Raw genomic sequence first — 16,311 nt, forward strand, 5'->3', positions numbered from 1 at the left:
GCAGAGCCATAAGATCTCTACCTCAAATGCACACACAGAGAAACAATCTATCAAATACTATGAACAACCAGGGTAACTGAAAGAAAATGAAAAATCTCTAGAAACCAAACTCAAAGGCATGGAAGACTGTGGTTTACATGACAGAGAATTCAAGACTGCAATTATAAAGTAACTCAACAATATACAAGAAAACTCAGGCAAATAAATACATTCAGGAATAAAATTAATTTTGAGCAAAAGCAGTAGTTTACCAAAGAGATTCAAACTATAAAAAAAGAAACACATTCTGGAGCTGAAAAAGTCAATAAATGAGATAAAGAATGCACTAGAGAGCATTGGAAACAGAGCAGACCAGACAGAAAAAAGAATTAGGGAACTTGCCCAGCCAGCATGGCTCAACCTATGAACCAGGAGGTCATGGTTCAATTCCCGGTCAGGGCACATGCCCAGGTTGCAGGCTCGATTCCTAGTGGGGGGTGTGCATGAGGCAGCTGATCAATGATTCTTTCTCATCACTGATGTTTCTATCTCTCCCTCTTCCTTCCTCTCTGAAATCTACAAAAATATATTTTAAAAAAAGAATCAGGGAACTTGGAGAAACCTAGAAATAACCCATGAAGAAGAGAGAAAACAGAATTAAAATTTAAAAAATAAAAGAGCTCTCTACTACATTAGAAAGAGCAATATAAGCATAACAGGTACAGTATACCAGAAAGAGAAGAGAGAGAGGAAGGAACAGAGATCCCACTTAAAGAAATAATTGACAAGAACTTCCAAGCCTATGCAAAGAACCAGACGTTAGAATAGAGGAAGCTAACAGAACACCTAATTCTATCAATGAAAAAAGACCTTCTCCAATACTCATTTTATTCAAACTGTCAAAAATTAATGACAAAGAAAAAAATTCTTAAGGCAGCCAGGGAACATAAAGATTAACCGACAAAGGAAACCCCATTAGATGATCATCACCAGATTTTTCTGTAATGCTTTCAGTAGAAACATTACAAGAGAGGAGAGAATGAAAGAAAATATTAATAATATTGAAAGAGAGAAACCCATCAGCAAAGGATAAGATATTCAGCAAAGTTATCCTTGAGACATTAAGAAGAAATAAAGGCTTTCCCAGACAAACAAAAGCTGAGAGAATTTACCACAGTAAGACTGCATATAAGAAATGCTGAAAGGATGTCTTCTACTGGAAACAAAAACACAAAAGTACACAAGACACTGAATTAGATGATTAATAGATAGAAGCAGGAAACTGAAAATCTATTTCAGAGCAGTTTTTTAAATAATTATAACATAAAGATTAAAGGGGGGAAGGGCATTAAAATAATTGTAACTATTGCAGGTAACAAGTTCACAACATAAAGAGGGATAATTTGCGACAACAAAATGATAAACGAGGAGGAAGAGGATTGAATAGGTACAGGTGAATGAAGAGGCAATCAGAAGAAAAAGGACTGTATGTATGAGACATTTTGCACAATCCTAATGGTAACCACAAAACAAAAATCCAGAGCTGAGATAAAACATTAAAAAAGAAGAAGAAATGGAGAAGAAAAATCATAGAAAACTGTCAAAGTAAAATAGCAGAAATAATTACAAGAGAAAACAATGGAGATAAGAACAAGAAAACAAAGGATAAAGTAACTGTGGTAAATCTTCATTTATCATTAACAACCTAATTATAAATGGATTGAACTCACAAATCAAAAGGCACAAAGTAGAGGTATGGATTATAAAACAAGACCCAACTATATGTTGCCTGCAGGAGACTCTGCTCAATTACAAAGACAAACACAGGCTCAAAGTGAACGGGAGAAGAGGATGCTTCAAACAAATGGCACCCAGAGAGAAGTGGGTGTAGCTGTACTTATATGAGACAAAACAAGATTTTAAGATTTAAAAAAAAAAAAGAGGTAACAAGAGACAAAGATAGACATTTTATAATGATAAAGGAGACAATTCATTAAGAAGACATAACACTTATTAATATGTATGCACCCAACCTGGAAGTATCAAGATATATGAAGCAATTACTAACAGACCTAAAGAGAGAAACTGACAAAAATACAATTATAGTAGGCGACATGAATCCCCCATTGACAGCAATGAACAGATCATCCAGACAGAAAGTCAATAAGGAAATATGGGCCTTAAATTACACATCAGGTTAAATGAACTTAATATGTATAGAATTTTACATCCCAAAATGCCAGAATACACATTCTCTTCAAGTGCACACAGAACATTCTCAAGGAAAGACCATATGTTGGATAATGAAACTAATCTCGATAAATTTAAGAAGACCGATATCATACCAAACATACTTTCTGAGAAAATCACAAATATGCGGAGATTAAACAACATGCCACTAAACAACTATTGGGTCAAAGAAGAAATAAGAGATCAAAAGATACATAAAGACAAATAAAAATACAATATACCAAAATTTGGGGGATGCAGCAAAAGCAATACAAAGGGGGAAGTTTAGAGCATTACAGGCCTACCTCAAGAAACAAGCAAACAAAATCTCAAACCACTTAGCATTACACATTTAAAAACTAGAAAGAAAAATTCCAAGATGGTGGCAGCATAGGAGGTCTGAACTCAAGCCCTCCCATGAGCAAACTCAAATATACTAGTACACATATATACAGAATAATTACTCCTTCAAGATAGCTCAGGGCTTAATGAACAGTTTCTCAACAACAAGCAACAACTGACTGGAGAACGCTGGGAAAGCCACAGGAGCCCTCTGGGAGCTGCAGGAACGCTAAGGGCTGGCGGCGCCTTAGGGCAGGCGGGATCTCTGTTCAGGCGCTTTGGCTAGCCTGAAAATCACAGCAGCTTTCCCAGCTCTGCTGCCCAATCCTTTCGCCTCCAGCAAAGGGAGCAAGCTGGAACAACTGGGTGGTACAGACACCTGGCCTCCCTGCTGGGCTCCAAGTTGGCAGTAAAGCCTGCACAGAGGTCACTTCTACATAAGACCACTTTCTGTACAACAAACAAGAGAGAGACTATAGAGAAGTCTGGGGAGCCACAGGAACTCTCTGGAGACTGTGGGAACTATCCCTGGTTGGAGGTGCCAATGACCACCATTGCGTACACCCCCCTCTGCCTCCATAGGGTGGGCGGGGCTCTATCCAGGTGCTCTGGCCTACCTGCAAGGCAACTGCAGAGTGTACCTGACACATCACCCAAACCCATTTCAGTCCCAAACAACTGGAGCAAACAGGATCAACAGGTCATTACTACATGCATCTGGCATCCCCACCTGGAGCCATTTCAGCTCAGTGGGCCAGTGTCCAGGACACTTTACACCTGCTGGGCTCCTCTGGCTGACCAAAATCACCTGACAAACAGCCTACACCAAGGACCCTGGTACATAAGGCCACGTTTTAAAGACCGGGAGAGATAGCTATTTTATCTAATTCATATAACAAACATAGACACTTAAACTAAATGAAACGAAGCAAGAATGATCTCTCAAATGAAAGAACAAGAAAAATCTGCAGAAAAAAGAAAAACCTAAGGAAATGGATATAAATAATTTGCCTAATAAAAAATTCAAAGAAATGGTCATAAAGTTGCTCACCAAACTTGACAGTGACACAGAAAAACTTAGGGAGAACTTCAACAAAGAGGCAGAAAGTATAATAAAGAACCAACCAGGTCTGAGAATACAATAACTGAAATGAAAAACACATTAGAAGGAATTAGCTAACACAGAAGAACGGATCCTGAAGACAAACAATGGGAATCAACCAATCAGAACAGAAAGCAGAAAAAGAATTTTAAAAAACGAGGATAGTTTAAGGGACCTCTGGGATAACATCAAGAACCCAAGTATTAGCATTATAGGGATCCCAGAAGGAGAAGAGAGAAAGGAACAGAAACTATATTTAAAGCTGAATTCCTGAGCTGGGGAAGGAAAAGACACCCAGGTCCATGAAGCACAAGGGTTCCAAACAAAGATAAACCCAAGAGACTTACACGAGGACATATTGTAACTAAAATGGCAAAAGTTTAAGATACAGACACAATTTTGAAGGAAACAAGAGAAAAACTGAATTACATACAAAGGAAACTGGGTAAGGTTATCAGCTGATTGCTCAGCAACAACTTTACCAGCTAGAGGAAGTGGCAGGACATCTTTAAAGTTCTGAAAGAAAGGAAACTACACAGTAATTTACCCAGGAAGGTAACCATTCAGAATTGAAGAAGAGATAGTTTACCAGACAAGCAAAAACTAAAGAAGTTCATCACCGTTAAATCAGCTTTACAAAAAATTTTAAAGGGACTTCTTTAAGCGGAAAAGGACAGGCCATATCCAGAAATAAGAATATATGTATTAAAGGAAAAAATCTCACAGGTAAAGCCAAATATTAAATAAATACAGTGAATCAGACATTGAAAACACTACTAAGATCAAAAGAAAGAAGTATCAAACACAACTCAAACAATAAGCAGCCAGGATATACAGAACACAAAACATAACATCAATAGCATACAGCACGGATGGGGTAGTAAAATGTAGTCCTTCTAGAATATATTCACCCTTAAACGTCTATCAACTTAAAACAGACTGTTATAGACATAGACCTCATGTAAACCACAATCCAAAAACCTACAAAAGATATACAAAGAAAAAAGAGAAAGAAAAAAAGTCCAACTACTGAAAACCAGCAAACCGCAAGAAAGGGATCAAGAGATGATACAGAGAACTACGAAAACAATTAACGAACAGCAATAGGTACATACTTATCAACAATTATTTTTAATGTAAATAGATTAAATGCTCCAATAAAAAAAAAATAGGGTAGCTGAATGGATTTAAAAACAAGACCCATCTATATGCTGCTTACAAGAGACTCACTGCAAATTGAAAGATACAGACTGAAAGTGAAGGGATGGAAAAAGATATTCCATGCAAATAGAAACGAAAAGATGGAGTAGCAATATCAGACAAAATATACTTTAAAACAAAAAAAATTTAAGAATACAAAGAAGGACATTACATAATTATAAAGGGTTCAATCCAAGTAAAGGATGTAGCAATCATCTACACCAGGGGTCCTCAAACTTTTTAAACAGGGGGCCAGTTCACTGTCCCTCAGACCATTGGAGGGCTGGACTATAGTTTAAAAAAAAAACTATGAACAAATTCCTATGGACACTGCGGGCCCGGGATGAGTCGGCTGCTAAGCAGGACAGGCAGCGGCACCCGGCCGGCCGGATAAATGTCCTCAGCAGGCCGCATGTGGCCCACGGGCCGTAGTTTGAGGACACCTGATCTACACTAATAAAAGATAAATATGCAAATCAAACATACCTCTGCGATGCCTACCAGCCAATCAGGAGAATGCAAATTAACCCAACAAAGATGGAGGGCTAATTTGCATACACAGGCGCAGAACAGCTGGGGGTGGGGCAACCGCTTGCACGTGTGCTGGCACCAAGTGGCCTGCATCCCGGGGACAGGCGTCCTCGGGACCCAGGCCACTCTGAGCCTGTAGGCCCACGCGTAGGCCCAGAGCAGCCAGGGGTGGCGCAGGAACAGCTGCTGTGTTGCCATGGCAACGTGGTGGATGTTCCCGCCCTGTGGGTGCTTATGCGCACGCCAGCGTCAAGCGGCCTGCATCCCGGAGACAGGTGTCCTCAGGAGGCAGGCTGCTCTGAGCCTGTAGGTCTGCACGTAGGCCTGGAGTGGCTAGGGTCTGGGAATGACCCCCCCGGCCTCTCCAGACCTACGTGCGCAGGCGTGGAGCAGCCAGGGGCAGGGTGGGAACATCCCCAGGACCCAGGTGCTCCAAGCCGGTGCGCGTGCAAGTGGCCAGGGGTGGGGCGGGAACATCCCCCGCAGCGAGTGAGCAGACAGCAGACTGAGGGGGACTGCTTGCCCCTGGCCCCGGCGGCTAAGGGCAAGCAGGCCCTCACAGAGAGCAGACCACAGGGCCTGCGGTGGCATCAAGCAGGCAAGTCCCCAGAGAGCAGAGAACCATGGGGAGCAGGCCTAAGCCGTCAGTAGAACATCCCTGAGGGCTCCCAGATTGGAGAGGATGCATGTTGGGCTGAGGGACCCCCCCCAACACCGTGCACGAATTTCGTGCACCAAGCCCCTAGTAAATATCATAAATATCACACCCAACAGAGGAACACCTAAATGTATAAGGCAATTATTAATGGCATAAAGGGAGAAACCCACAGTGTTACAATAATAGTATAGGATTTTAATACCCCACTCACATCAATGGATAGGAAATCCAGACAGAAAATTAATCCTATATAATAAAGAGGTAATATGCAAATTGACCATCACTCCCACACACAAGATGGCCGCCCCCATGTGGACACAAGATGACCACCACAAGATGGCCAGCAAGGGAGGGCAGTTGGGGGTGACCAGGCCTGCAGGGGAGGACAGTTGGGGGGGGAAGACCTGCAGGGGAGGGCAGTTGGGGGGAACCAGGCCTGCAGGGGAGGGCAGTTGGGGGTGAACAGGCCAGCAGGAAAGAGCAGTTAGGGGCAACCAGGCCTGTAGGGGAGGGCAGTTAGGGATGACTGGGCCAGCAGGGGAGGGCAGTTAGGGGCAACCAAGCCTGCAGGGGAGTGTTGTTGGGAGGGACAAGGCCTGCAAGGGAGAGCAATTGGGAGAGAAAAGGCCTGCAGGGGAGGGCAGATGGGAGCAACCAGGCCTACAGGGGAGGACAGTTAGGGGCAACCAGGCTGGCAGGGGAGGGCAGATAGGGGTGACCAGGCCGGCAAGGGAGGGCAGTTAGGGGCAATCGGGCCAGCGGGGGGAGCAGTTAGGCATCAATCAGGCTGGCAGGGGAGTACTTAGGGGCAATCAGGAAGGCAGGCAGGCAAGTGGTTGGGAGCCAGCAGTCCTGGATTGTGAGAGGGATGTCCAACTGCCAGTTTAGGCCCAGTCCCGGTAGGGGTCCTATATTGGAGAGGGTGCAGGCTGGGCTGAGGGACACACACCCCTATGCACGAATTTCGTGCACCGGGCCTCTAGTATCATTATAAAAAACCAAAACTGTAACCTAAACTGCCATCAATGCTCCATTTAAGAGTCCTACTTGATGAACTAACAGGTCGTGGGTAAAATTGGGAAAAGAAATACTGTGTGGGTCTCTCTGTTAAAACAAAGCCATGTTCCACCTCTGGCCTCTGGGTTCAAATCAGTGTGCATGCTCCCGCAGGGAGGGCCTGCCCCCTGAGAATTCTGCTTTTAATAAGCTTCCAAAATATGGAAACAACCTAAGTGTCCTTTGATGGATGATTGGATAAAGAAGATGGGGTACATACACACAATGGAATACTACTCAGTCATAAGAAAAGATGAAATATTCACATTTGCGAGAACGTGGATGGATCTTCAGATATTTATGCTAAGTGAACTTAAGACAAAGAAGGACAAGAACGGTATGATTTCACCTGTATGTGGGATATAAGAAAAAACAAACCCCAAACTCTTAGAAACAGACAACAGAATGGTGGTTACCAGAAGGGAAGTGGGAAGTGGGGGAGAATAAACAGGGTAAAATATGGGGTGACAGAAGATTAGACTTGGTTGGTGAACACACAATAGAGTATACAGATGTTGTAAGTTGTATACCTGAAATTTATATAATGCTATTAATTAATAACATATAAATTTATTGCTACCTCAATATATTTAATTTTAAAAATAAAACAGTGAATTTTTATTATTGTATCAGTTCTTTGTATAATTTTCAAACACCTCTAAAGAACTTAAAAATGGTTAATTCTCTCAAATACTTATTCTATACACTTGTTTATACTATTAATTTTCACTATTTCTAAAGAAAATATTTGCTAGGTCAAAGGTTACTTTCAGCCTAGCAACTGTTAATAATTATCCCACATTTGGATTGGCCTCCCAATTAATGAGGACATCATTTAACTTGTACAAATTTGTATTTAAAAACCAGGGCCCCTGTTTTTTAAGACTTATAGGTCTTTAAATAAAAAACAACAACACAAAAACTAAAAATAAAATGCAGTAACCCTAGTACCTTAGAACAGTGGTTGGCAAACTCATTAGTCAACAGAGTGGCAAACCGTGGCTTGCGAGCCGCATGTGGCTCACGAGCCGTGGTTTGCTGACCACTGCCTTAGAAAGATAAAGGGATAAATACAAATGGACAAATAAATTAAATAATTTTACATTTGTATGCCCCCATTTTGAACTACAAAATACTTTTACAATGCCTTTCATACATACCAGGTTGAACCAAATAAAATTAAGATGCCTTTCATACACATCACATTCAACCACATAAAACTACCATACTTTTGTAGGTCAGAAAAGGTTGAATATCAGTAATTTCATTTTATTCAACCTAATACATTCAATAGGAGAAAATACACACACACACACACACACACATCTATTATATAAAAAGCCTGTGGTCGTCACGCCATCATGCCGTAATGACCAATCAGCAGGAGGCTGTGTGCGTGGGGTTGGCGGGGCTGTGTGCGCGGCGATACACACACGAATAGGCGGGGACTTGACTCTGGAGGACTTGACCGGAGGTGCGGGTGGGTTTCTGGGTCCCACCAGGGCGGCAGGCGGGTTTCTGGGTCCCGCTTCCTGTGGCGGCTGCGGCGGTAGCAGCAGCGGGACTCTTTCTGGGTCCTGCCTCCCACGGTGGCGGCAACAGCCGCGGGACTCTTTCTGGGTCTCGGGACTCTTTCTGGATCCTGCCAAGCTGCAGGACTCTGGGTCCCGGGTCTCACGTGATTTTGCATACTGGGCCCCTAGTCCTATCTAATAAGAGAGTAATATGCAAATTGACCATCACTCCAACACACAAGATGGCTGGCCCTATGTGCTCAAAGATCCTGCCCCCATGTGGACACATGATGGCCACCACAAGATGGCCAGCAGGGGAGGGCAATTGGGAGGGACCAGGCCTGCAAGGGAGGGCAGTTGTGGGCGATCAGGCCAGCAGGGGAGGGCAGTTGGGAGGGACCAGGCCTGTAAGGTATGGCAGTGATGGCGATCAAGCCTGCAGGGGAGGTCAGTTTGGGATGACCAGGCTGGCAGAGGAGGGAAGTTGGGGGCGACCTGGCCTGCAAGGAAGGGCAGTTGGGGGGGACCCAGGCCTGCAGGGGAGAGCAGTTGGGGGGGACCAGGCCTGCAGGGGAAGGCAGGTAGGGGTTACCAGGCCTGCAGGCGAGGGCAGTTAAGGGCAATCAGGCTGGCAGGGGAGCAGTTAGGCATCAATCAGGCTGTCAGAGGAGTGGTTAGGGGGTGATCAGGCTGGCCGGCAGAAGTGGTTAGGGGCAATCAGGAAGGCAGGCAGGCGAGCAGTTGGGGGCCAGCAGTCCTGAATTGTGAGAGGGATGTCCGACTGCCCGTTTAGGCCCTATCCTACTGGGATCGGGACTAAACGGGCAGTCGGACATCCCTCAAGGAGTCCCATATTGGAGAGGGTGCAGGCTGGGCTGAGGGACACACACCCCTGTGCACCAATTTCGTTCACCGGGCCTCTAGTGTGCATGTGTGCGTGTGTGTGCGTGTGTGCGTGTGTGCGTGTGTGTTTGTGTGTGTATAAAAGCCTAAGCAACCGTTATGACCGAACGACTGGAATGACCGGTTGACCAGTCGCTATGACGCGCACTGACCACCAGGGGGCAGACACTCAATGTAGGAGCTGCCCCCTGTGGTCAGTGTGTTCCCACAGGGGGAGGGCCGCTCAGCCAGAAGCCAGGCTCACAGCTGGCAAGCACAGCTGCAGCGGCGGGAGCCTCTCCTGACTCCGCGGCAGCGCTACCAAGCAGCAGCAGCAGGCACAGTGGGCCAGGATGAGCGCATGTGGTGCCAGGCCCTGGCTCGGGCTCCTCCCTGGCCGCCTGCCGCACTGCTACATCCCCCAAGGGGTCCTGGATTGCGAGAGGGTGCAAGCCAGGCTGAGGTATCTCCTGCTCGCCCATACACAAATCCATGCACCGGGCCTCTAGTTTAAAATAAATGGCTAAAGAATGCAGGGGAAAGGTAAATAAGGAGTTGCATGTTCATCATGAAATGCTGATCTTTGAAGGTCGGGGATCTCATCCTTCATCTTTGCACATCTGAAGAATGCAAAGGCACCAAGTCTAAGCTATCTTCCCTATCAATGCAAAACAGTATCACACATATGAAAAAATTACTGGCAATAGCTGTTTCCCTGCTTTAAATCATATACTTGCCAAATTTTCTTAGTCCCTGTCTTGAAAAGATGCCATTTAAAGATAAAGTGAGTTCATCAAGGTCTTTCAGGAAATTAATTCCAACTATATGCCACATTGTTGCCAACATAGCACTGCCCAGAAATTGCTCACAGGAATGAAGGACAGGAGCAAGATTTTCATTACAGCTTCATAGATAGGAAATAAAAAGCCAGCACAAATGGGACACATGGAGTATGGTTGTTAGGGAAGGGTTATGGTGAGCCTCCGAGGGCAGGTTAGGGAGTTTGGGCTTCACTCCGACCCTAATGGTGACCCCTGAGCACTTGTGAAAGAGGGTGCCACGCTACAAAGGTAAGAAGTTGACATGGGAATGAGGAGGTAACAGGCAGAAGGCCGTGCAGGAAGGATTCTATATAATAAAAAGGTCATATGCAAATCAACCAAACAGTGGAACAACCGGTCACTATGACACGCAATGACCACCAGGGGGCAGACGCTCACCACAGGAGCTGCCCCCTGGTGGTCAGTGCGCCCCCACAGGGAAGCGCCGCTCAGCCAGAAGGTGGGCTCACAGCTGGCAAGCGCAGCAGTGGTGGTGGGAGCCTCTCCCGCCTCTGTGGCAGCACTAAGGATGTCCAACTGCCATCCCCCGGGGGCTCCCAGACTGCGAAAGGGCACAGGCTGGCCTAAGGGACCAAATGTTGTGCACTGGGCCTCTAGAACTGTTATAAAAGTTATGTGGAAAATGAATACGTTCCTGAACTATGCTGGCAGCCAGAATGGAAAGAGAGAAAGGGTCAAAGAAATAAAAAATGCTGGAGCTCCCCATGATGTACATGCTGGACTTGAGAGCAAAGAATTTTATGCAGATATGAAAGCCAACAGAAACAAACAAAAATGTATTCAGAATATTTAGCATCACATTGGGAATTTTAAAATATGATATTAATAACAAAATTCAGCTAGGTTTTCTATAGTAAGATTACTCAGGAATGCTGCAAAATAATACCAACAACAACGAGCCTTAACCAGTCCCCGCATACATTCATACCAGAAGGACCCCCTCAAAGGGATTAAGTGACACTACCTATTAAATACTGGATGGATTACATAGTTATTTCAAGTCTCTGACAGCAAGAATACTCTTTTTGATACATTGTTTATTATAAGAACTGCTATTTGGCCCCATGAGTACAATCATGTAAATATGGACTAATGGACAGAGGTCTGGAATCAACAGTTTTGCCTCAGCTTGCCAATCACTTTCTTTTAATTGAGGTGCAATTTACATAACATAAAATCAACCATTTTAAAGTGAACAATTCAGGGGCATTTAGTACATTCTCAATATTGTGCAACTACCACCTCTATTTCCAAAAGCCATTCATTTCTTAAAAGGAACAATGATACCACTCTTACCATATGTGATAACATGAGGATAGCATACATAACTATTTAAAAAATTGATGAGATCACTCTAGGCCTTTAACTGATCACTTACCACTCAGACACACACACACACACACACACACACACACACACACACACACACACACAGAGTTGTCTCCATCAAAGTTATTTAAAGTGTTGCGGCAGGAATTTTATTCTAAATACTAGAGGCCCAGTGCATGAAATTCGTGCACTGGGGCGGGGGGGTCCCCCTCAGCCCAGCCTGCACCCTCTCCAATCTAGGAGCCCTCGGGGGATGTCCAACTGCCGGTTTAGGCCCAATCTTGCCAGCAGTCGGACATCCATCTCACAATCTGGGACCGCTGGTTCCTAACTGCTCACCTGCCAGCCTGTCTGATCACCCCCTAATTGCCCCCCCCCCCGCCCCTGCCAGCCTGATCACACCTAACCGTCTCTGCCTGCTGGCCTGATGACCCCCAACTGTCACCCCTGCCGGACTGGTCGCCCCCAACTGCCCACCCCCCCACCAGCCTGGTCGTCTCCAACAGCTCCCCCCTGCCAGCCTGGTTGCCCCTAACTGCCCCCCTGCCAGCCTGGTCGCCCCCAACTGCCCCCCTGCCAGCCTGGTCACCCCACGCAGCCTGCTGTTCAGTCGTGTGGTCATCCCTCATAACCCCCCTGCCAGCCTTGTCGCCCCACACAGCCTGCTGTTTGGTCGTCCATCCGGTTGTTTTGGTCGTGACGGTCCTTGGCTTTTTATATATTAGGATAGGCTCCTGGAGTTTCACAACATATTAAATTTAGAAAATGAATATAAACTCTACTATATCTTTGATACAAATCTTATAAATGGATGTCTCATATTCCTTTTACATAAGTACCAGAAAAGCTCTTAATTTTTTAAAAAATTTATCTTTATCATTGAAAGTATTACAGACGCCCTGTTTGTGTTTTTTTGTTTTCCCCATTGACCCCCTCCAACTGGTACCCATCTCTCCCAGGTTTTCACCACCCCTATTGCCTGTGTTCTTGGGTTATGCATATATGCATATAAGTTCCCCAGTTAATCCTCCCCTCCCACCCCCTAACCCTCCCCTTCCCACTGAAGTTTGTCAGCCTGTTGCATGCTTTTATGCCTCTGAATCTATTTTATTCATCAGTTTATTTTGTTCATTAGATTCCACAAATGAGTGAGATAATGTGATACTTACCTTTCTCTGACTGGCTTATTTAGATTAGCATAATACTCTCCAGGTTCATGCCCGTTGTTGCAAATGGTGAGTTCTTTCTTTTTTTACAGCTGTGTAGCATTCCACTGTGTAAAGGTACCACAGCTTTTTTATCCACTCATTCACTGATGGGCACTTGGGCTGTTTCCAAATCTTAGCTACTGTAAATTGCACTGCTATGAACAAAGGGGTGGATATATTCTTTCTGACTGGTGTTTCTGGATTCTTAGGAGATGTTATTTTAAAAGACAAAAAAAGTCTAAAAGAGATTTCAATGTACATACCTTATTGGGATCGCTGGCTGCTTCCTCCCCAAATTGACTTCAAAGAAGAAGCCTTCCACAGCAATAAATAAAAATTGTGCAAATGTCACAATGTTCCCGCATCCTGGATGCTTCCTGCATAGTGAAGGACAAAAAGAAAAAGGCACAGAAAACTGAGATAAAGGCCACTATGACTTGTTATATTGACAGTTCAGAGTAACAGGGAGATAGATTTCCATCACCCACTGTCCTCTCAGTTTTCATGTCCCATGGATCACATACATTTAGCAATATACCTCACAGAGAAGAATGTCAAGCCTTATGTCACTCTTCTGTAGGTATAGCAGGCCATCAGGAAGGACCACTCTGACACACTCTTCCTGGAACTATGACACAACCTTCCTGGTAAACTGTAGGAATTGGTCAGTCAGATGTTCTTTTTGAGATCTTCACTTAACCAAGAGGACTTTATTCAGGATCCTAGTCAGCCTATGCAGCGTATGCTCAGGTCTCCTAGAAATGTTTATATATCCTCCTGACCAGGAATCTCCAAGACTACTGTCAACCAAAGACTCATATCTGGGGACATTGTCTTAGCTCCCCCACAGGGGCAAAAATTGGTTTTTGGGGTGGGGGAAAGCTTACTATTTTGTAAGTATAAAGCACAGATATATGTACAGCACATAAACCCCGTATATAGTGTGTCTGTGGGGGGATTACTAGGAAAACAATGCCTAAAAAGGGGTTTTAGATGGGGGTGGGGAGAGGGGTAAGAAGCAACAGTGAAAAGAATGAGGACACTGCTATAGTCTACTATTCTCCACAACCTTTAACACAAATATATTAGGCACTGAATGAATGTTCATGAAATTCCATCGAAGATTTTCAGTGATCATTGTAAGGGATGGGGAATCTTTCACGGTGACTTAAGGAAAAATGTACAAGAGAAGAATTCCTTCTGGCATCCCTCCTGTGGCATTCTGAAAAGAAGTTACCGAAACTGTTTGTGGTTTTCTTGAGCTTGTCCTCCATGAGGCTCTGCTCAATCACTGGAGGAAGGTCAAAGTGAGCAGCTAGCTACCTTTGTTTTCCTGAAGCTTCCCAGTTGCCCATATTCCCACATTACAAAATTCAGCCTTCATATCCTGCACCTTCACCTTCACTCAAGACATTTACCCACAGCTAGTGAGTAGAGGGGTGTAATTATATCCTATCTAATAAAAGAGTAATATGCAAATTAACCACCACTCCGCTAAACTCACAAGCCACACCCACCAGCCAATTAGGAGTATGCAAATTAACCCAACCAAGATGGCTGCGGCCACGGAGCGAGCAGGAGGCTTGGGTTGCCCCCGGCGATGGAGGAAGCCAAACTTTCTGCACACCCTGGCCGGCCAAGGCCTCCATTCAAGGCTACAAAGTTTCAATTATAGATAAATAAATCCCAACAAAAATGGCTGTGGCCATGGAGCAAGCAGGAGTCTTGCCTCCGCTCAAGGCTACAAAGTTTCAATTATAGAAGATAAATAAATCCCAGATACCAGGGCCTCCGCTTGGGTTGCCGGGGGGGCATGGCCGGCCTGCAAACCACCACAGGCCCCTCGCCCAGGCCGCCCTGATCCGGGACACCCTTCAGGGCAAACCAGCTGGCCCCCACCCGTGCACCAGGCCTCTATCCTATCTAATAAAAGAGTAATATGCAAATTGACCATCACTCCAACACACAAGATGGCTACCCCCATGTTGACACAAGATGGCCAGCAGGGGAGGGCAACTGGGAGGGACCAGGCCTGCAAGGGAGGGCAATTGTGGGCGATCAGGCCAGCAGGGGAGGGCAGTTGGGAGGGACCAGGCCTGCAAGGGAGGGCAGTTGGGGGCAATCAAGCCTGCAGGGGAGGGCAGTTAGGGGTGACCAGGCTGGCAGAGGAGGGAAGTTGGGGGGGACCCAGGCCTGCAGGGGAGAGCAGTTGGGGGGAACCCAGGCCTGCAGGGGAGGGCAGTTGAGGGGGACCAGGCCTGCAGGGGAGGGCAGTTAGGGGTGACCAGGCTGGCAGGGGAGGGCAGTTAGGGGCAATCAGGCTGGCAGGGGAGCAGTTAGGCATTAATCAGGCTGGCAGGGGAGTGGTTAGGGGGTGATCAGGCTGGCAGGCAGAAGTGGTTAGGGGCAATCAGGAAGGCAGGCAGGCGAGCAGTTGGGAGCCAGCAGTCCTGGATTGTGAGAGGGATGGGATTGGGCCTAAACGGGCAGTCGGACATCCCTCAAGGGGTCCCATATTGGAGAGGGTGCAGGCTGGGCTGAGGGACACACACCCCCGTGCAGGAATTTCGTGCACCGGGCCTCTAGTTACTAAATATTAATACAATGCTATTTATTAAAATAAACTCCATCCTCTGTTAATGGTTTTAATATTAAATAGCAGTGACAAGTATACAAATTCCAAAATCCACCCGTCAGGCATAAAAATAAACAGTTCCAAGCACAAGCCTTTCTTATACGGAGCTATGCTTAAACCTGAGGCAGAACTGTTGCTACTCTTTAGGCTCCACTGCCTATGAAAACTACTGCTTTATATTCAATTCAGTGATTTCTTTTAGCACCTCTTATGTATGTTCAAAGGACAGGGCTAAAGGTTGCAGGAATCCATAAATAATCATGTAAGACATTTACCTCATTGAAGGAGCTAATTACAGCCATTAGCATCACTATAAATTAGAGAAGGAACCTGAGCTCTAGATAGTTCTTGGCACAGTCTACACACCTAGGCTGTTGGTTACAACCATGTGCCCTGGGAGCCTCCCCTCCCAGTTCAGACTGGATTGGTCTGGGGTAGAGTCCTGTACTGTTGAAAGCTTCCCACTTGATTCTCATGTGCAGCCAGAGCCGAGAACCCTAAGGTAGGTCTGGGGAAAGGCCGGGAGGGGTGAGGGTGCATGTAAGATGCACAGGTAACCTTTATGTGCTGACACAGGGTTGAGAATTACTGCACTCCAGTGGCTAAAAACTCACAGTGACATGCAAGATGCAGCTGTCATTACCCTGTGACATGGAAGTTGATTACATCTAGTTTTCTTGTCTTTCAAATGGGAACAGTATGAGTGCCTATCCCATTGGTTTTATTGTAGAGCAAATAAGCCAGTCCCTTAAACACACTTCCCATAGTGTCTGCCAAGCAGGGAAAAAGGCAGACGAGGACTCT

At 45.4% G+C, this 16,311-nt stretch overlaps 1 protein-coding gene across 1 annotated transcript in view; it reads right to left on the reverse strand.

Annotated features, from left to right (window-relative positions):
* The window catches only part of SLC35B4 (solute carrier family 35 member B4), a 40,002-nt gene that overhangs the window by 17,257 nt on the left and 6,434 nt on the right, over nt 1–16,311 (reverse strand). Inside the window, exon 2 of the mRNA XM_080667151.1 lies at nt 13,136–13,249. Coding sequence (XP_080523277.1) covers nt 13,136–13,249 — 114 coding nt within the window. The remainder of the gene's footprint in view (nt 1–13,135; nt 13,250–16,311) is intronic.

This window comes from Plecotus auritus (genome assembly GCF_963455305.1).
Source record: "Plecotus auritus genome assembly, chromosome: 4".
In the NCBI taxonomy this organism is placed as follows: Eukaryota; Metazoa; Chordata; class Mammalia; order Chiroptera; family Vespertilionidae; genus Plecotus; species Plecotus auritus.